Consider the following 21,225-nt stretch of genomic DNA (forward strand, 5'->3'; position numbering starts at 1 on the left):
TACTGTGTGCCAAGCCCTGGGAGTACAAAGCTGTATGTACGACATAAAGCCCAGTTTTCTGGATAAATGCCAGCTCAGGGGGGTCCCGTGTGCTGCACTGCTCCCCCCACTCCACCCTCCCTGCTCCTCCTCCCCCTTCCAGGCTGCTGCTCTGCTTCATGTGCTGCACCACGATGCTGTCCATGTGGCTCTCCAACACGTCCACCACCGCCATGGTCATGCCCATCGTGGAGGCCGTGCTGCAGGAGCTGGTCAGTGCAGAGGAGGAGCAGCTCGTGGCCGGCAACGCCAGCGCCGAAGAGGCCGAGCTCATCAGTACAGTTTGCTGGAGTTCATCTCCCCTTCTCCTCCTCCCTCCCCTGATGCTGCCCAGCTTGGCTCCCTCCCTCACCTTCTGCTGCTTCCTCTCCCCCCACATCCCACACCAACCCTTGTGACCCGAAGATTGCCTGTGACCCCCCCCCATCCCCAGCTCCTCCTTCCTGCCCTGCTTACAGCAGCCACCGCTGCTCCTTCCCCACAAATGCTCCAGGATCACAAGACCCAGGCCCCAGGCGTCTGTGAGTCCTACCAAGCCTTCAGAGCAGAGGCCAGAGGCATGGCCATGCACCCGGCCCCGGCAGGAGCCTCCATGCCCTTGTTTCCCCATCCAGCCCCGGCCTGGCCCGGAGCCCTTGCCCTTGCCCTTCTGAGTCGGGTCCAGCCTCCACATCTCACTGTCCGCTTTCCTTTTGCTACTGTAGGTCTCAAGGCGAACAACAGCCAACCCTCTCTGGAACTCATCTTTGTGAATGAAGAGTGAGTATGATGCCCTCCTCCCTGGCCCATCCAGGAGTCAGGAGGAGCCCGTAAACAGCTGTATGGGCCAAGCTCGTATGTACCATGCAGCTACCTCTCCTGCCCCGATTCCCGCCCCCCATGCCCAGGAGCCACTTGCCAAAATCTTGAGGGTGACTCCCTTGAGTACAGGGTATTGCGGTGCTGAGAAGAGAGAAGAAACCTCACGGAGTCTGGGGGAGTACATGGCTGAGCCACACATCCACCAAGTAGAATTTCATCTACATTGATGTCTCTCTTGGGAGAGTAATATAGCTAATCTATTAATGAAACATGCTCGCCTATTAGACGACACTGGAGATTCTTAGAGAGTCACGAAGTATTTTTTAGATATTAGATGTGGTCTTACTAGGTATGGTCTGGTTAGAGATGCCAAAGGAAAACTCGGTGGCAGGTAGGGGACTAGAGGACAGGGGGTGAGACAGCCACGAGATGAGGAAAAGCAGCAGCTTTTGGAAAAGGAGAAATATCGTCTCAAACACACAAATAACTGAGGTCTTTTGGAGATTCAATATCAAAATATGGTCTTCAAGGAATACTGTGATGAAAAGCTCATTCTGAAAGATGGATTTGTACCAGAGCTCAGTTTTGTAATCTGCTCTGGTCCTTAAAAAAGGGAGAACTCATGCTGAGTGAAACTGGCGCTGTGTGCTGGTATCAGCACAGAAGAGCCATCAGCTCTGTGCCCCTCTCACCACCGTCCCCCTCATAAGAGACTGGGTTTCCCTCCCGACCCTTGATGCTCTCTCAGGCAAATCCACAGCTCTTTGGCTTCCTTTCAGATATTAGAACCATCTCATTTTCCGATATTCAGCAACCTAGTCCAGACTCGTATCAGAACTGCAATCTCTCATCCAAAGCTTCTCCCTGCCTCCTCTCATGCTCACACCCACCCCCTTCAGCCCAGGTCCACAGAATAAGAGGTAAAAGCAAGCAGGGGAGACAGTGACTTTCCCTCACTCTCCCTCCACCTGCCTCTCCCCTCACCAACTCTGTCTGTCACTTCCAACCTCGCCAGGGTCAGGGAAAAGGCTGCAGGAGCAGGAAAGACAAAGGGGCAGGAGGGAGAGTGTGGTCAGTGCCCTGAGATTCAGGCCCGCGCTCTTTCGTGTGTCGGGCATTCATCTCCAGGGTCTTCAGAGGGTCCCCTGGAGGCCACTTACAAAGCCTGATGGCTGTGAGGGGCTCTTGGATGCCTGCTTGCGCCCCAAGATCGGTGCTCTGGTGGCTCACTCCCCACAGCCTCTTTACCCTGGGGTTGCCTCTGTTTCTTGGGCAAAGCCTTTGCAAGGTGGGCCCCCGGCAAGGCCTTGGCCACTGAGCTCACAGGCTGCTCCCGACGCGGTGGGCCGTTCCTCCACATTCTGGCCTCCTGGACAGTGCCCACCGGCCACTTGCCTCTGTTCCTTTCAGGATGGAAACACATGTCCCTGCACTCCAAAGCTAAAGCTTGAGTTGTCCCTGGGCCCTCAGGGGAGGCCGCTTGGCTCTGCGGGGGGAGGGTGGCAGGCCTCTCTCTTGGCCAGCACCTCCCAGGCTGTCTGAAGGGCTCCTTGCAGGCCCCTCCCCCAAGCTGGGAAGGAGGGAGGGGAAACATCCCAACTCCCTGCTGCACCCAGGCTACGGACTCTCTCCAAAGAAGGCTGCCCTCTGAGCTCCCATCAACCCCTTGTCCTTCCCTGACAGAGCCTGGTGGTGGGTGATGCCCCAAGACCCCATGGCTTGCACGTGTGGTCCTCTGCCTCCCAGCACCCACTGTCCTCAGAACTACAACAAACCACAACATGCCTTTAGTGCTCGGTATAGGTCAGCAATGCTGGCAGTAAGATCCCCACCTTCCTCCCCATCCAAGGCAAAGGCTGGGGACCAGTGGGGGGGGGGGGGCTTGGCGCATGTGCTGGCTGCCACCCTCTGACCGCAGCTGCCAATGAGAAGTTCACCCCCATCTGCTTGCTCTCACCCGCCTTTTGCCCTGTGTGGTCCTGGCCCTCTGTGCTCCTGTGGCCTCAGAAAAGCATTTCACCTTTCTCTTAGATCACGGCCAAGACAGCCAGTGAGACCAGGGCCAGGGTGCAGGCTCTCCAGACAGACAGACAGACAGATAGGTTCCTCTCTGGCATGACCACTCATCACCCAGGGCCCTCACTTCCTACTCTGTAAACGCACGTCATGGTACCTGCCCCATGGATCTGCTGTGAGGACTGAAGTCCATATGTGACTGCTTGGCACCTAATAAGCCCCATGAGAGCTGAACCCTGAGTCTCGGGAGCAGAGGAGAGGCCCTGGCCCCGTCCCTATGGATCCTTACCAGGGAAGGCAAGGATGACGAGGGTGAGATTGATTTTTGTGGCCTAGAACACCAGAGTCTAGCAGGGCCACCTACACCAAAGCTGATGTGGGGAGAAGTCCCATCTCAGCAAGTTGGGGCCACTGTTGTTTTTCCCACTTCTTTGTTTTCCTGCAGCACGTCGAATGCAGACTTCAGTTCTCTGATGATGAACAAGGTATGGCCTTGGGTTTCTGCGGTACTTTGAGATCCATGAAAGACCCTCAAGGTAACTGGGGGACAGAGATGCCCGGCAGCCTTCACAGATGTGAGGGCAGAGGGGGTCACCTGATCCTGGCCGCCGAGGCCTCGCCCCGAGTGCTGGGTGTAGTTCTTACAAAGCACAGTTAACCTCCCCTCACAGAAACCCAGGATTCAGCCAGACAGACACCCAGGAGCCACAGACTCAGCCTAGGGCTCCTTTCAGGAGGGATTCATCACAGAAATCTTATTACAAAAGGGGCATGTGCGCAGGGGAACGCGAAGATGGCCTGCACGCAGCTCCTTGGCCTCGCCCCTCCCCCAGAGCTGGTTTTACCTCTCTCTCTTTTTTTTTTTTTGTCTTTTTGCTATTTCTTGGGCCGCTCCCACGGCATATGGAGGTTCCCAGGCTAGGGGTCGAATCGGAGCTGTAGCCACCGGCTTACGCCAGAGCCACAGCAACGCGAGATCCGAGCCTCGTCTGCAACCTACACCACAGCTCACGGCAACGCCGGATCGTTAACCCACTGAGCAGGGGCAGGGACTGAACCCGCAACCTCCTGGTTCCTAGTCAGATTCGTTAACCACTGTGCCACGACGGGAACTCCTCTCTCTTTTTTTTTTTTTTTTTTGCTTTTTGCCTTTTAGGGCTGCATCCTTGGCATATGGAAGTTCCCAGGCTAGGGGTCGAATCAGAGCTATCGGGGTTGTTAACCACTGAGCCGCAAAGGGCATTCCCCTTCTCTTCTTAACAGCATTCCCAACAGATGGGCTGTGATCAATCTCAACTGTGGACTTGGTTGGGGTGCAATTTTGTTTTTCTTTATGTTAAAGAAAAATGAAGTGTTTTTCATTAGCTAACAAAGTTCTAGAAAGCCAAGTTCCCCTATAAGGACAGGGCTGTGCTCTGCCAAGTTTCAAAAACCTCTTCAAATCCGGTGCTTGGCCCCAGCCGGACGGGAACCTTGAGGAGGAGGCAGGCACTGTGGGGGGCTCTCCACCGCATGCTCTCTCTGGCTCTGGTCTCCGGGTCCCAGAGGGCAGAGGAGTGGGTGCCCCCGGGACGATCAGGTGGCTTCACCAGGCCCCCACATCCTCCTTTTGATACTGTGACGGTCTTTGTCCTAACAGAACCTAAATGGTGTGCCCACCGTCACCAGCCCCGTCAAAACGGCAAACCACCAGGACCAGAAGCGGCACCCGCCCCAGGTAATGCAACTGCACCTCCTGATCGCATTTCCACATCACGTGCCTTCAGTTGCCCAGGGGGCCCTGCTCAGGGGGCTGTGAGGGCGTCAGGCTAGCGAGCTGTCACAGGCCCTCTCCGTCCACATGTGTGTCTGGCCTGCATGCGCCTCAGAGATAAGACAGCTCACTCACTGCTGACTTCGGCAAGTCATTCCACTATCTGAGCCCGTTTCTTCAGCTGTAAAGACCGAGCTTGGTCTAGATCAGAGCTGTTCAAACTATTCCCCAAAGGTGCTTCAGGAGCACTGCAAATATTTTATTCAAATATCCTGAGGGGTTTTTCTGTTTTTTGGGTTTTTTTGTTTTTTTTTTTTTGCTTTTTAGGGCCACACCTGCAGGATATGGAGGTTCCCAGGTTAGGGGTAGAATCAGAGCTACAGCTGCCAGCCTTTGCCACAGCCACAGCCATACCAGATCCGAGCTGCATCTGCAACTTACACCACGGCTCACGGCAACACAAGATCCTTAACCCACTAAGCAAGGCCAGGGATCGAACTTGCATCCTCGAGGATGCTAGTCAGGTTCGTTAACCACTGAGCCATGATGGGAACTTCTCAAGTATCCTGAGATTTTTAAGGCTACCGCTTTTCTGTGACCTTATTTTCCTGGTACTATATCCCCAAAACAAAATGCAGACGTAAAACAGACGTTGAAGCTGGGGTAAAATTGCAAGGATCACTTATAACCCTTGATTTCAATGTTCTGCATTCATCAGAATCATCTGTTATATAACATCCACGTCATCATAAATAAATGCCATCGTATTCAACACCTGAGCTGAGCGTCTGCTCTCGTCTTGCCTCAGTGAGGTAGCAATTTTGATTTCTATTTTTACAGAGACGCAGGGAGATGAAATTTTGTACCCAAGGCCCCAGAGCTAGTGAGAGGAGCGCCTCAATTCCAATCCAAGTCTTTTGGACCCTATGTGGATACTTTCAGTTAAAAACCAGAAGTGTGGCCATTAAATGCTCATTTCTGCTTTTCTATTGGAGGGGCCATGTGCACTTTCATTGGGAGAAAGGATCATGGAGAACCACTGGGCCAGAGAATCTAGAGGCCCCTCCAGCTCTTGCCGATGACTCGTTCAGGAGGATGTGGAGGCGCTTAGCCTCTCCCCGGGCCCTCCCAGGAAGACGGGGCAGTGCTTACGGGCTTGGAGAAGTGTGGCCTTGCTTTTCCTATGAGCTGGCCTGCGGACATCTGCACCCAGCTACGCCTAGTGCCTCACGATTGCAGGCCAGGCCTGGCAGGACAGAGGGGCACTTACTTTCTTCTTTAGTCCACAGTTGAGATCAGAGGTCAGCAACTCCTGACCCTGAAAGACCATCACGTGGACCATGCAGGGCCTGAGAGGACCATGGCAAGGCCTGTATGCAACGAGGAAGGGGAAAGTGGGGAGGAAGAGCCAGTTCACAAGAAGGGAAAAAAGACTGAGGAAGAGAGAGGAAAGAATCACACTTTTTCACTCTCCACCCAATGAAAGTAGACTCTTTCTGCGCTGAAAGGCATATTTTTTAGTCATCTCCCAACCAGGACTGTGTTCTAACTCCATGTAGAGCTACCATTTTCTATTTGGCATTTAAACACAAAGTGGAGAGCAGTCTGTTTTACTGAAATTCAAGTAAAAACCAGAACGTGTTGTCAATATTCCTAACAACAAAAATAATAACAATAGCTTACAATTTGTCAAATGCCAGCAAGTGTTCCAAGGTCTTTCCATTTCCTCTTCACAACAGTTTGGCAAAGAAAATACGATTTCCTCATTTTACAGAAGAAACTGCAGCTTGGATGAGGCTGCTCAAATGTAAAGGGTAGCAGAACTGGAACTGGGATCCGTCTCTCTCTTTTTTTTTTTTAAGGGCCGAACCACAGCATATGGAGGTTCCCAGGCTAGAGGTCGAACTGGAGCTTCAGCTGCCAGCCACAGACACGGCAACACAGGATCCGAGCCGTGTGTACAACCTACACCACAGCTCATGGCAATGCCAGATCCTTAACCCACTGATCGAGGCCAGGGATCGAACCCACATCCTCACAGACACTATGCCAGGTTCTTAACCTGCTGAGCCACAGCGGGAACTCCTGGGATCTGTCTTTCTGACACCCAAGCTCAAAATTTTCCACGGCACAACGGTGCCCCTGCTTTTCAGGCTTTGTGCGCCAGACGGTTCAAGCTGGGTTGGAGAAATTCACTGATTTTCCTTTGCTAGGAAAAGCCACCAGTACCGACCCCCCACCCCAGGAACCAGGAACTCAAAAAGAAATACAAGTCCCAGCACGACCAAATGATCTGCAAGTGCCTCTCCCTGAGCATCTCCTACGCTGCCACCATCGGGGGCCTGACCACCATCATCGGCACCTCCACCAGCCTCATCTTCCTGGAACACTTCAACAAGTAAGCCACGCGCTCGGTCAGTACATGCTGACTAATCACCCACTGTGTGTCAGGAACAGCACTAGGTGCTGAGGATACCGGAAAATGGAACCAGAACAGTTTCTGTACCAAGAGGGAAAAGAGACGGTCGAGTCACTACAGTTGAATGGGATGGGAAGGGCGGGATTCTGCAGGAGCAGCCCAGCCAGTGGAGAGGGAGGAAACCCCTCCCCAAAGAGGTGACAATGAAAGGGAAGACCTGGGACACGAGCCGGAGTAAACCACATGAAGGGAGAGCTTCCAGACCAAGGAAACAGTGCAGGAGGGCTCAGAGCAAGAGAATGGAGCTCCCAAAAGAACACAGGGCAAAAGGAGGCCAGGGAGGTCGATGCGCAGGTCACAGGGAGCCTCACGAGGCCGGCGAAGGACCTTGGACTTCATCCAGAAGGCTGCGGGGAGCCTTTGAAGAATTTCCTGGTGACCTAGATCAGAGCAATGTGGTCAAGTGATTGGAAAGAAATGTCCGTAGGTTGGGGAATAAGATGGAGACGAGGAAAGGGAGAGACGGCTGTGAAGGGAAGGAGAGATGGGGGTGATGACTAAAGGAGGGCGAAGTAGGATCAAGAAGGGGGTTTCAAGAGGGAAGACATTTAAATGCTGCTAGGAATGATCCCGATGGGGGGATAATTACTGACTTGGGAGAGAGGGGATGACCGATAGAGTGAAGTCACTGAGAAAACAGGACAGGATGGGATCCAGGGCAGGGAGTGAAGAAAGTGATTGTGTGGGCTACTTTGCTGTATAGCAGAAATTGACAGAACACTGTAAATCAACTCTACTTTAAAATTTTTTTTTGTAAAGAAAAAAAAACCCTCATCATCCACAGCAAGAGAAACACATCTTTCATCTCAGCTCAAAAGGGAAGGACAGAAGAAGGGAAAGAGGGAGGGAGGGGGGAGGGACGAAGACCCAGTCAAAGTTTAAGACCTAACTGCCCAGGATCTGAGCTCCTCACACCACAGCACTCTGTCCAGGCCCTGAATTTCTTCTCTTTAATTTCTGGCTCACTTTGCAACTGAGCAAATTCATATTCCTTTACTCTATTTCCTGCGTGGTAAAATGGTCTTTAACCCTAATTGTGGTTTACCTGGACAATCAGGATTCTAGGAAGGTGGGCTCCCTGGATCCCCACTGGTCTGAAAAGGCCACCAGGCTGTTTTTCTTGGCACTGGTGAACAGACCACCCCCAGAGTTGATTCTGGCTGTGTTTAAGAATCACTTTCAGCATATACAGTCTCACTTCTAAAAATTCTGTAAATCCTATTAGGCCTTCGCATTAAATCATAGAAGACTATTATTTAATTGATTCTAAAAGTCCATCCCTTTTCCTGGGTCCAGGAGCAGGGCCTGGGCTTCTGGGTACAGGGAAGAGATGACGCAACAGACTTCACACCTGCTAGCCCAGGACAGCCACAGAGTCACTGAGGGATTTATACCCTCGGGTATCCTTCTGTCTCCAAGAGCCCTTCCCAATGCCCGCTGTCGGTGACCCACCCTGGCCTTCAGGGAGGGCACAAGCCGTCATAACACGGATGTTAGAGGCACACAGTTGTTAGTAAAAGCAAGTCCATGACCAGGCCACAGTGCAAAAGAAGTAGATGTCCCTGTGACAACATCTGGTGTTCTCTTTGGGGGTGGGGTGGGGGATCCTGTTCTTGGCCCTTCTTTCCATTTCCATGAAGAGCCTATTGTGAAAAGAGGGGTGCCGTCTCCTCCCACCTCTGACGAGTTCTATGCCCAGCCCCAACAAGAAGGGCCCACAGGCCTTGTCCAGGCTCAAGTCATGGCTCCCATGTGGTCCAGCCAGCCAGGAAACCACGCCTGGGATCTGGGGATGAGAAGTCCTCTGGATAACCTCCTTGGCCCCCAAGACAGCAGTGGATTTGGGGATTGCAACTCATGGTTCCCCTGTGGGAACAGTTAACATCGAAACGCATGCCAATCAGAACTCACCTGCCTTCGCTGATTTTATAAACAAAGTATATCAGATTGCCTCCCCTAGTCTCTGTTCTCTGTCTTGAAAACCAGAGGAGTAAAGTTATCGGAATCCTTATGTAAAGTAAAAACAAACAGTTCTGGAAGTGATTTTCCTGAGTGGAAAGTACATATGCCTCAGTGATACAAATTTTGGTTGTTTCAGTGATATAAATTTTAGCTCATTTCATAAGTCTTGATTGGGTTCAGTTGCAGCTGTCAAATGAATTCTAAATAATGTTTAACCATATTTTTATCATTATCTCTATCATTAGCTCTGCTGTATGTCTTCTTAAGGAGCATTTAGCTTATTACCCCCAAAACAGCACATGGAAAGCCACCTTTTTCTAATCGCTGACCTGGCTCTTTCCCTCCAGCCAGTATCCAGGTGCAGACGTGGTCAACTTTGGCACCTGGTTCCTCTTCAGCTTCCCCATCTCCCTCATCATGCTGGTGGTCAGCTGGTTCTGGATGCACTGGCTGTTCCTGGGCTGCAAGTGAGTCCCGGGCCCCTGCCCGTGAGGCGCTAAGCCTCTCCGGTCCATCCAGGGACATGGACATGGCCCATGCCCTGGAGGACGCCACTCTAGGGAGCTGCCACCTAACCACAGAGGATGCCCTGAGGAGGACGCAGTGCCTACATGAGTCAGGCATCACCTGTTCCAGACACTGAACATACACAGAGTCCACACTGCGAGCTCTACGGTGACATGTTCTTCATTTCAACCAATTGGTTAGAGGAAGTGCAGGAGTCATAAAAAATCCAAATTGTAGAGTGTTTAAGGTAGTTTCATTTCTCTCAAAGCATACAGAGTCATCTGAACTAATTTCTAGAGAAATGACTTTAAGCAGAAGTTCCTTTGGCTTCATTTTATAGACATGACTGATTTATACTTAATAAGTGTGTGAAATATGCTCATATCCTTCAAAATATCAGACATGCCTCTTGCAATCTTATTTCTACTATTAACCTGCTCAGCGAGCCTTTTTTCCATTACCATACACTTACTCCAAATACATAAAGGAAGATTTATAAGAATTTTTGCTTTTAGTCCATGAACCCAACATTCCCATTGCTCAGGGAATGTTCTCTGAGCTGACTTTTTAAAAAATAACTCATAATCTACTTTCAAATCAATGACAGCTGTATACATCTATGCCTCCAGTTAGCTAACTGAGAAGTAGCATCCACTTTTACCCCAGACAAGCCTTGTCTCTAGACAGAGACACACACACACCAATATATAAGCATCTACAGATATGCCACATCACATCAATTCTCGCTTACGTAAAGGACAAGCGTACAGAAGCAATCCCACATAAATACACTCAGACAAGCCCATGAGACGTGACTTCACACTGATACACCAGAGAAATCCCCAGAGGCTGTGTAACTTGGCAGATCAAGTCGTAGGATAGGTGGGGTGGGTGGGAGGGAGAAGAGTGATCGCAGCAAACCTGTAGTATCTGTATTTGCTTGAGACTTGATCTCACCGGGCCTCAGAAGTGTGCTTCCTTTATTCTTCTGCCCATTCTCCCTTCTCAGTTTTAAAGAGACCTGCTCTCTAAGCAAGAAGAAGAAGACCAAAAGGGAAGAGTTATCAGAGAAGCGGATCCAACAGGAATATGAAAAGCTGGGAGCCGTTAGGTGGGAATCAGCTCTTCCTCCACTTTCCTTCCCCAGGAGAAAGCGCAGCAGGTCACGTGCCCACAGAAGCAGCCTTGTTCTCAGCCATTCCCTACTCAACTCTAAATCCAGGCATTCGGAGATGCCCCCAACTCTGGGGGCTGCCCTTCCCCTTTCCGGGGGAAGGTCCAAGTGATTAAGCAGTAACTGTGCTCTCCTCTCTGGTGCTGGAGCTCCGAGTACAGACGCATCCCAAAGCAAAGGGCCAGAGCCAGCGGAGATGCCCCAGGTCCCAGAGTGGGTCTTTCTGTTTTATTTTATAGTTACCCTGAAATGGTGACTGGATTTTTCTTCATCCTGATGACAGTGCTGTGGTTTACTCGGGAGCCTGGCTTTGTCCCCGGCTGGGACTCCTTCTTTGAAAAGTAAGTAATAGCATCTCTGAGAACAACCTCTTCACCCAAACTCTTCAAAGAGAACTCACCTGGCTCCCCTCCTGGACTCTCAGGTACAGTCATGAGCCCAGGGAGCACCTTGTTCCCTTGAAAGTCCTCTTTTTGGGGAAGCCGCCATGTGGAGTCAGGAAGAATAGTCTCTGGAGTCTGAGTTTGGGACTGGGATCAGAGCTGCCATGTATCGGCCACATGACCTTGGTCGTCTTATTTAAGCTCTGGGAACCCCAGTTTTTATGAGGGTTAAAGAAGACAATGTTTGTAAAGTAAAACACCACCTATAAAGACTGGGCCACGGGGTCGAGGCGGTGTAAGGAGAGGCAAACACAAGCTCTAGCCCCACCCCTATGCGCCAGGACCAGGGCCACCGGCCACAAGCTCTCAGTGCCAGCTTGTGACCCTCCCAGGAGAGAGGGGCATCCTTTTCTATTCTCCTTTATCTAAACAATTCCTGGTCACTCCTCCTAATAGGCCCACAAATTCACACTAGGACAGTTACCCCAGCCAGGCCCTGCCTCCGGACATTAACCATTGCTCACCAAATCCACTGCTGAACAGCACGGCAGCAACTGGCAAGAAAGAAGGTTGACATTCCCTCTAGACAAGGTCTGAAGAGAGGCACTGTGTCCAGACAGGCTGGTACCCCCGGGGCTTCCCAACCCTCCTCCCCAGCTCTGCTCATCTCTTTGCCAGGAAGGGCTATTGCACCGACGCTACAGTCTCCATCTTCCTTGGCTTCCTCCTCTTTCTGATTCCAGCAAAGAAGCCTTGTTTCAGGAAAAAGAATGATGGTGAGAGGAGTTCAAAGCAAGAACTTGGGGGCGGGCTCTGGTCAAATATGGTCCAAGTCAGAACTGTCAGGTAAAATACCCAAGCCCTCCTGCCTGCCCCCCCGAGTAGCAGAGCATCCTCCCAAGTCACCTGGTGCCTCCACGAGGCCCCGAGCTCCACAAATCACCCCCACTAGTGTTCATCCGGCTCTACCTCCCTGTCTACCTGTGATCCAGGGGAGGACCAGGAGCCCTCCCCGGGGATGGAGCCCATCATCACATGGAAGGACTTCCAGAAGACCATGCCTTGGGAGATTGTCATCCTGGTGGGAGGAGGCTATGCTCTGGCTTCTGGCAGCAAGGTAACCCTTGAGTCTGTTTTACTGGGCCAAATATTTTTCCAGCAGCTTTACCTGATGAGTCATGATGGCCCTGGGAGGGGAATGTACAGGCACTGAGAGGCGAAAAGTCCCAACTCACTGGAAAGGGAGCCAGTACAACCAGGAATAGACATCCTGTCCCATGCTGAGCCTCTAAGCTGGCACTACTAGGAACAGAGGTACAGACCGGCTGTGCCCCGGTCATGGCACACAGTCATTCACACCTCATTTATGGGCCCACGCTGCTATAAGCAAAACATGTACTGGATTTTGCAGCCATCTCCCTCTGAGGTTTTGACAGCGGTGACAGGTGTGTCTGCAAGGGCCCAGAGGTGCGCCACCTTGACCCACAGCAAAATGTCCTCCGCCAGTCCATATGCATTGCATATGGTGAGCCCCTTTGGAGAATGTATGCTAAAAGCTGACGTAAATGCCTCCCGATTTCCTGATTGGGAGGATCTGGGATGAGATCTTTTAAAGGGGGCTGGTGGGAAAAAATGATTTTCCTGGACTGCTAAACCTTTCCTGAAGTAAACCAGCCCAAGCATCAGTCAGGAGAAGGTTCTGTTTTCTCCCTCTACTGTCTCTATATGTCAACCCATTCTAATCTTGGCTCACTTCTGATGGCCACTGTGGGCCCAAACATCATTTATATCTACACCAATTCACAAGGTCACAGAATCCTCCCCTTGGAAGTTACAGCGGAAGACACCGGGTCCCGTCTCCCACTCAGAGATCTTTCCCTGCGTGACCCCTGAGCTCGAACACCCCAGGGACAGCAAGCCCTGCGGAGATAACGAAGAGTAGCTGGTCTTTACTTTCAGCTCAGCTCTTCTGGATGTCTTCCACTCTTTGTTCTGGCTTTCTTCTCGGGACCCCTCTCCTAGTGATAATTATTGAAACAATAAAGGCGGTGATTAGGTCCCCATAGATCATTTTGTCCCCCCAGTAGAGAACTCCCTGGTTGCTTTCACCATTCCTCAGGGGAGTAGAGACCTCTTACCATGCTGGTCTCTCTCCCTAGAACTCACCCCGCTCTGCCCTTGGTCAGACCTGGTCCAGGGCGGTCAGTCTACCCAAGCCCCAACCTGTACTTCTATGGTAGATTTTACAAGCCTTCCCTGCACTCATGTCATTGTTTATGTGCAGTCAACTAAAACCCGTCCTTCTTTTCGCTGTTAGCCACCATTAAGCTTCACGTCCTTCAACCAATCCTGTATATATGCTGTCAGTATTTTTAGCTCCAAGTTCACACCATCATACTTAGCTTCGTTGAATTTCAGTTTTGGCCAGTTTTGGCCTCTGAGCCCAGGCTGGCAAGATCTTTTTTTTTTTTTTTTAACCAAAATGTGCATGTAGAGTTGGTATATCTGTAAAACCTACTGACTGTACTAACTTTAATAAGATAATTCAGGTACTATATATATGGTTCCTATTCAAAATAATTTCAGAGTCTTAACATAAGGGAGGAAAACACAATAAAAAAATGTTTTCATACCAAGGGTTTAAAAAAGTAAGCTTTCCTTCATGTTTTCTTTTCCTTACTTTGCAATTTAATGTATCAGTTTATTTCAAATTAGAGCATAAACTAGTTTTTCTGAAAAAAAAAATTGCCACTTTACTTATGAGTACTACTTGGATAACATGAAAAATAAAACTCCATTTCTTTTAAACATACCCTTTCCACTCAGCTAACTGCTCTCCCTCTCCTGTCTTTGTCCAGTAAGCAAGGGTTAATGTGTGACAAGAGATAGCAGGTGCAGAGTTCCTATAGGGCTCAAGCCTCTGCACCAACCATTAATTGACGCGGGCCCCACGTACTGGGTTTACAGCTCTCAGTCGGTTGATAAAAAAGAAAGTGCTCCAAGGTAAAAATGACTACATTAGAGAATTCTGAAGTCCTTTGGCCATGAGCATGCCATCAAGTGGCCAGGGTGCTGTGGAGATCAAATGAGCTTTTGATGAACTTGCAAAAGAGGAGGAAAGGTAGTAAAACATGAGTAGGACTTACAGTTTGAGGAATCATAGAATGTGTCACCTTGCTTCCTGCCCTACTCCCACTTCTTTATTGCATTTGCAGTCTGGAAGGTAAAGAGGAAAAGTCAAAGCCTGTCAACCATGTACAAGAGAGGAGGGAGGGGAGAAGAGCCAGAAAAGGCATGTGGCAACCTGGGGTTTTCTAAGAACAAAACCTCAATTGTGCCCTTCATTTTTAGGGGAAGGAGAGAACCCTCGTCACTGGCAGATGAACATCTTCCAACCAAATAAATTATTCCAAGTGGGAATATTCATTTATTTGAGAAGACAGGTTTAAGTGTTACTAATTGCAAGGGTCAAGCATGGCAACATGGCTTTATGTGGTCAAAAAGTATGGGCAATTGTGGATCTTGACGTCAGCCATGATGAGACTTAAATCTAAGACAGGCTGAGAATGAATGACTGTTTTCTAGGCCAATGAGGTGGCACCTTCCCCACTGAATGGAGACAGACCTGTGATCCCTCTCCCCTTCATTACTCATGTAAAACTTCCAACTTCAGCCCTGCACACTCAGAGCCCCCAAATTAAAGGACGAGTCACTATCCAAAGACACTGATAATGTTTTCTCGTTCAGAGGTGATAAAATAAGTAGATTTCAAAGCAGAATTAGGGATTATACTTGGCACCCTGTGTAAAGGGCCTTGTTGATTGCATGGCGAGAGGGTCAGAGGCTAGAGAAAGAGTAACCAGTTTGAAGGTAAGGGGCTGATCTCCAACCCCTGCCACGTCATCACAGCGCTGAGAAGGTTGCCAGGAATTTGGGCGGGGGGGAGGGCCAACAACTGACCAGGAGATTCCAAGACTGAATGCTGTACAATCATGAAAAAAAAAAACAATTTGCTGGGCTACAAAAAAAGACCTAATCATCAGAATCAGGAATGCCCATGGGTCCAGTGCATCTGAAAATAAGGAGGCAAATGAGATGGCTCCTGGTGGTCCCTTCCGGCCCCCCACCATCCCTGACCTCCTGGAGCTAAGAATCCCATTGGGAGCGCACTTCTCCTTTCTTCTGACTGCATCACCCCATCTCCCTGCAGACCTCTGGTCTCTCCACATGGATTGGGTACCAGATGTTGTCTCTGAGCAGCCTCCCACCGTGGGCCGTCACCCTGCTGGCATGCATCCTGGTGTCCATCGTCACAGAGTTTGTGAGCAATCCAGCCACCATCACCATCTTCCTGCCCATCCTGTGCAGCTTGGTGAGTAGAGCAGAGCTCCCAGATGTCCAGACAGGCTGCCCCAGGAACAGAGTGGCAGGCCAGGCCCAGGGGCAGTTCCACGGCCATGCTCTCTCTTCTGGTCATGGCCACAGCCTTCACTGACTGGCGTTCCAGCCCCAGTTTGAAAAGTGAAGTCTTTCAAATAGTCACTGTAAGTAGATAGATAATAACAGCAAGAACTCTAGAAACCCTTTCCCAAAAGACCAGTTTTTTTGGTTTTTTTTTTGTCTTTTTTGCTATTTCTTGGGCCACTCCCGCGGCTTATGGAGGTTCCCAGGCTAGGGGTCCAATCGGAGCTGTAGCCGCTAGCCTACGCCAGAGCCACAACAACTCGGGATCCGAGCCACGTCTGCAACCTCCACCTCAGCTCACGGCAATGCCGGATTGTTAACCCACTGAGCGAGGCTAGGGATCGAACCCGCAACCTCATGGTTCCTAGTCGGATTCGTTAACCACTGCGCCACGACAGGAACTCCCCAAAAGACTAGGTTTAGTTTAGGAGCAACCCTGAAGGGAAATAAGAATGGACAACATACCGTTAAAACCCTTAGTTTCCTATTCCCCCAATCGTGATCAACCTTCCTCTCCTGAGATAAGACCTAACAGGAAGGCAGGAGAAATAGCTACAGAAAATGGAGGCAAAACGCTCCCAGAAGGACTCTCAGCTGCACAGTCCAAAACCCCAGCTCTATCATCACCGACTCCACCCAGTTTCTCTATCCAGAGTCTGAGAGTTATGAGCAAGGCCGTTCTGCTCTTTCTAACCCCAAACAACCCCAGCCACTCTTTACTCATTGCTCGGCTGTCTCCCTCCAACTTCTCCCTCCCATCATCCCACTGTGTGAGCCTGGGAATGCACTTACTCAAAACTTGGCAATGTTGAGGGTAGGACCATGGATTCAAGTCCCATATAAACAGGCAATTATCTTACTGGGAAAAAAAAACCTTAGGTCTGCACGCCAAGAACGGGAGACCCCTACTTCAATCAAAGCAACTTATTCATGAGATTTATGTTTGAAGAGTTTATCAGCTAAAGAATAAAATTTTAAAATCACTTTAAGGCTAGCACCAAGAAATGAAACATCCCTTCTGGTTAGTAACTCAGGGCCCGTGTTTCCATGGGAACGAGTGAGCAGCAGGAGCCAATCCAAGGTCGCACAGCACTGCATGTTTCTGAGGGCAGGATTTAACCACCCCCAGCACATGGTGTCCAGCCAAGGTTAGCCAACACCGAGCCATCATTTAAAGCATACTCGTGACGGTAAGCACGGGAAATGCAGGTCTCGCCTCAACACGCATGTTTCTGTGAATTTCCTCTTCTAGTCGGAGACGCTGCACATCAATCCACTCTACACCCTGATCCCTGTCACCATGTGCATCTCCTTTGCAGTGATGTTGCCTGTGGGCAACCCCCCCAACGCCATCGTCTTCAGCTATGGGCACTGCCAGATTAAAGATATGGTGAGTCACGGGGGTCCTCTTCCCACCAGCCCACCTGCCATGAGAACAGGGGTGACTGGCTCCACAGCCTTCTCTGAAGTTTATCATTTTGTCAGAGATCAAGCCAGTGTGACAGGGAGAACGGTCCTGGTGAAAGGTTCTTGTTTAATCCACGAGCACCAAGAAGGGCAATAATGTATTCTCCCCAGCCCGTATCTGGGAAAAAGTGGGTAGGCAGACAGAAAACCTGGAACAGATGCAGGCTGTGACCCAGTTCCAGAAGGTGAGAGCTTGTTCGAGTCTTTGCTGCAGATTCTTCATTGGATGGTGGGGCTATTCATTCAAAGAGTTGCAGGTTTATTCATAGAAGGTGAAGTCAGACAAACTATGTGATCCAAGGGCAAAAGATATGTTGTGAGAACAGGATCCTTCTGTTCAGCCCCCACCCCCAAGCAAGAAACCCCCAAAACAACAAGGGCACAACGAAGCATCCATAGCTCATTCCTTAGTTTTCAGCAAGGCTCGCAGAAGACGGCTTTGAGGAGACACCCTGCCACTGACTTCAGTGTCAGGCACATCCGCCCTCCATGCCTCAACCCACGCTCACTGCTGTGCTCAATACCCATGGCTGACGGGGCTGGGGAGGGAGGAAAAAACTAACAAGGTACCTGGGGCCCGGCTGGCTGAAACAGGGCCCATTCACCCCTGCTGGGGGTGGGTGTCTCTATTTCTCACTCGAGTCCAAATTTGATCTCGGCAGCCCTGTAAACATCAAATGGAGAAAGAGAAGAGCTTCAGGCTGGCAGCAGATATTCAAATCCTTTCTACTTTCAAGCTGCTCATACTTCAGGGAGGGGAGGTCACAGCCACCCCTCTGTCCCCCTCATGTCTTAGTGCACACCCTCCAACACTCTCTTCCTGCACACTTCCCACAATCCTCACCTCCGCTGCCTCTGCCATGCACTCCTGCCGCTCTCCCCCTGCCTTCCTCTCTGCAATCAGGTGCTCAGCCATTTTTAAAAGCACTGGATGACAAGCAGTGAGTGAGCTGGCTCTGGGTTCCATTCCCAGCCTGGTCCCTGACTTAAGACTTCACTTTCCTCATCCGCTAAGTGAAGACTTTCAAACCAGATGCTCTATGTGGTCCCTTTCAGCTCTGTTCAACCTTAACTTTGCTCCTTTAGAACATGCCTCCCCTCACCTGCTACAAAACATGGGCAGCTCTCCATGCCAAAAGGCCTAGGGGGCCAGGATGAGTCATAAATCCAGGGCAGAAAGGCAACATGTCTAGTCATTTGCTTGGAACAATTTCCTAGCCTTCATTTTCCCCTCCTAACTTTCCCAACTTAATCCCAGCAACTGGCCTTGTTGTGGCGACATGCTGTGTGCTTATTACCTGGCAGGTTGCCAGCCATCCTTACACTTTTCCAAATGGCCCTGGTTCCGCCATCCTGTCATCCCTCACGTTCCCCTTCTGCCCGTGAGTGTCAATGCCATGACAAATGGAAGGGGTCAGAGCCATGGAGGTGACAGTCCCTCAGGAGGAAGCAGTGAAGGGGAGGGACTGAAGGTCCCGTGCCAACCAGGGCGCCTGTGTCACCTTCCTGAAGAAGGGCTGAGCAGAGACAGCTGACTTGTTTCTCCCAGTGCACCCAAGGCTCACTACCTGCATGAGCTGTTCTTTGGAGAAAAGAAGTAACAGTGGCAAAACTTGGTAGAACACAGCCTCTCCTCCAAGTCCCCCATATACATCAGCACATTAAAGGTTCTGAGAGGTTCCTGCTTTAAAGAGCTGTTTAATTTTGATGAACACGTTTCCCATCACAGAGCTATAGAACCCTTCTTTGGTGAAACCTAACATTCCAAGATCTGGGGTTCAAGTTCATACCTTCCAGGCCTCCATGTGATAGGGAGAGTGTGACAAGCGTAGAGATGATTCTAATGGCCCTCGTCCAGCCCCAAGCCCTCCCTGCTCTCAACAGTCCCCCGCCCCTACGAGGCCCGACTCGAGCACCCCAGACAGTGACTGGGACAAATCAGGGCCAAGCAGGTGGGCTGTGATCGTGTCCGGAGCGAGGTTCGGGCGGGGAGTACTTGGATCCGTGCTGCTGCCCGCTCACAGTGACTAGGGCATGCTGCTTTGTGTCCCGCAGGTGAAAGCTGGCCTGGGGATCAATGTCATTGGCCTGGTGATCGTGATGGTGGCCATCAATACATGGGGGATTAACCTCTTCCACCTGGACACTTATCCCGCCTGGGCTAAGGTCGGGAACGTCACTGATCAGGCCTAACATGTGGGCAAACAGCCCAACCAGAGGAGCTGCCAGCGCCTGGCAGAATCTGATCAACAGGCCAAGAAAACCACCAGGAGCACACAACCTCCACCAGAAGGTTCCTCCGTCCACCGCCTCGAGTGGAGCGCAGGGAGTCTCCCACGAGAGCACAGGCTCGGGTGCTGGTGTCTCCTGCTCCGCCCTCCCTCCTCAGCACCTTGGCTCGTGGAGACGTAAAGCCTTCCCCTCCTTCCCCATATATCGTCTCTCCAATCAGCTCTTCTGAAAACAGGACGAGACAAAAGTCTGTCTTGGTTGCCCTCAGAGGCTGAGCCTCAACGACTGAAGAGTCTCACTGGGTTTGATGTTATTCTTAATTTTGTAATCCCCTTTAGGAGTCAAAGGAGAAATCCATCCTGCCTTCACCCAGAGAGCAAAACGAGTGACGTCTCCTCTTTGGGAGAAAGTCTCACCCAGCACTTGAGCCTAACATCAGCTGCTTTCTCCTAAGGGTTTCTGTCCTGAGTTCTCTCCACACAAAGGCAGTTCTTTCGAAGGCCTCTCTGTGGCTATCAGTACTCTTATCATTACTTCAAGTCCCTTCTAAGCATCTTTCTTCAATAGCTTCTCTATGCCTTGCACCAAATTCCTGTAAAGAAATAGTGTTTTCCTTCAGAAGAGAGGCTGGCCGTTCTGAGTGTGAAAGGAAAAGGAAGTAGAGAAAGAAGACACATCGTGATGAGTATCTCCCTTCACTCATCACTAAGCATCAGTGCCACCTCACTGGTTAAGAGGGAGAAAAAAACCCTCCATACCTGTCTTGGTAAGGAGGCCAGAACTGTGACTAAGACCACAGCACTATTAGTGATATCTGACAGGCCTTCTTCTGGAGGTAATGAATACTTCCACTCTGAGAAGACAAGTACAGAAAGGTCCAAACACATCAGTGACTTTCTACAAGTCATTGAGCCCTTGAGGGGAGGGGAGATGTCTTCTATCTCGTAAAGTCCTGGCAACTTAGGCAATAGAATAATCTGTACCTGCTCAATAAACATTTCTCTTGAGAAAAATCACTTTGGAAATGCAAGCTGCCTTCTTCCTGTTGAACTGCACCATTTTGCCCACACCAGAGGTCCCTGCTATATGACTGGATGTGGTCCCACTGCCCTCTGGTTTTCAGGCATTACACATTTCTGGTTACTTGCTAAATATGTCTTATGGGAAAAGGAGGACCCCAAAGTTAACTGCACTAGTTGAACCGATTTTAAGTTACTACTGATAGCACGTTATGTTACAGCTTCTGCCAATTAGCTTAGGCCAATTTATTTGGCCACTTATAAAAGTGAATGAGCCCAAATGAAATATCAACATTAGGCACATCACAGCCGGTCTGATGAAGCCAGCATCCAATAGTCACGCTGTTCTAACATGTTCAGAAGAGTCAGGATGTTACTCCTGTTGTCAGGGTGGCCAAACTGTCAGATGTCTGACCCTCTAAAGAACTTAGACATTGAGCCACTGAGCTGCATCAGACAATAAAACAAAGGCTCAGATAATCAATGAAGATTCTAGGAGTAGAAATAGGTAAAAAGAGAAAGAAAAGCTGACTTAGAATGACTGGCCCCTGTTCAGCTGTTTAAGAGCCTGACTTGCTCCAAAGGGAAAGCAGCTCGGCCACCCTGTTGCTCCAAGCCAAGTGCTTCCAGCAGCTAATACACTCAAGCGGCCAATTCAGAAAGGGTGTTTATTTCAGTCTGGCCCACTGATCATTCTAAAGAACAGCAGTGTTCTCTCCCCAAACCAAAGGTTCAGGCCAAACAAGACTGCTCATTCCAACAACAGGGAATGTCAGATATGACAAACAACTCCCTGTCTTTAAAGTCACTCTGCTGTTGGACAGTAACTAACAGCTCTAATTAATAGTCTTGTGTCTCTTGCAAATATATTACATCTGATTTTTATTTTTTCACATCACAACTCTACATGGGTGGAAAAGCTCTAAGTG

At 50.2% G+C, this 21,225-nt stretch overlaps 1 protein-coding gene and 1 long non-coding RNA gene across 5 annotated transcripts in view; one reads left to right on the top strand and one right to left on the bottom strand.

Annotated features, from left to right (window-relative positions):
* Positions 1-20,293, top strand: part of SLC13A4 (solute carrier family 13 member 4) — a 42,190-nt gene extending 21,897 nt beyond the window's left edge. Inside the window, exons 4-16 of one of the 3 annotated variants that reach the window (XM_047763150.1) lie at positions 143-315; positions 744-798; positions 3,302-3,341; positions 4,496-4,573; positions 6,823-7,007; positions 9,398-9,517; positions 10,567-10,668; positions 10,971-11,072; positions 11,793-11,890; positions 12,107-12,231; positions 15,325-15,486; positions 16,831-16,968; positions 19,101-20,293. In XM_047763150.1, the coding sequence (XP_047619106.1) occupies positions 143-315; positions 744-798; positions 3,302-3,341; positions 4,496-4,573; positions 6,823-7,007; positions 9,398-9,517; positions 10,567-10,668; positions 10,971-11,072; positions 11,793-11,890; positions 12,107-12,231; positions 15,325-15,486; positions 16,831-16,968; positions 19,101-19,238 (1,516 nt within the window). In that variant the 3' untranslated portion in view covers positions 19,239-20,293. The remainder of the gene's footprint in view (positions 1-142; positions 316-743; positions 799-3,301; positions 3,342-4,495; positions 4,574-6,822; positions 7,008-9,397; positions 9,518-10,566; positions 10,669-10,970; positions 11,073-11,792; positions 11,891-12,106; positions 12,232-15,324; positions 15,487-16,830; positions 16,969-19,100) is intronic. The other 2 variants (XM_047763151.1, XM_047763153.1) reach the window with 2 other exon arrangements.
* On the bottom strand, positions 10,647-19,234 carry LOC125117350 (uncharacterized). Of its 2 annotated transcripts, XR_007132593.1 has the most exons (4): positions 17,616-19,234; positions 14,261-14,330; positions 13,068-13,132; positions 10,647-12,301 (listed from the first exon to the last, which is right to left on the bottom strand). It is a non-coding gene; the product is annotated as an uncharacterized LOC125117350 (long non-coding RNA). The 2 variants fall into 2 exon arrangements; XR_007132592.1 differs by having other exon boundaries at positions 10,647-13,132.
* Positions 20,294-21,225: the final 932 nt, after the last annotated feature.

The sequence above is a fragment of the Phacochoerus africanus genome, chromosome 16 (genome assembly GCF_016906955.1).
Source record: "Phacochoerus africanus isolate WHEZ1 chromosome 16, ROS_Pafr_v1, whole genome shotgun sequence".
Lineage (NCBI taxonomy): Eukaryota > Metazoa > Chordata > Mammalia > Artiodactyla > Suidae > Phacochoerus > Phacochoerus africanus.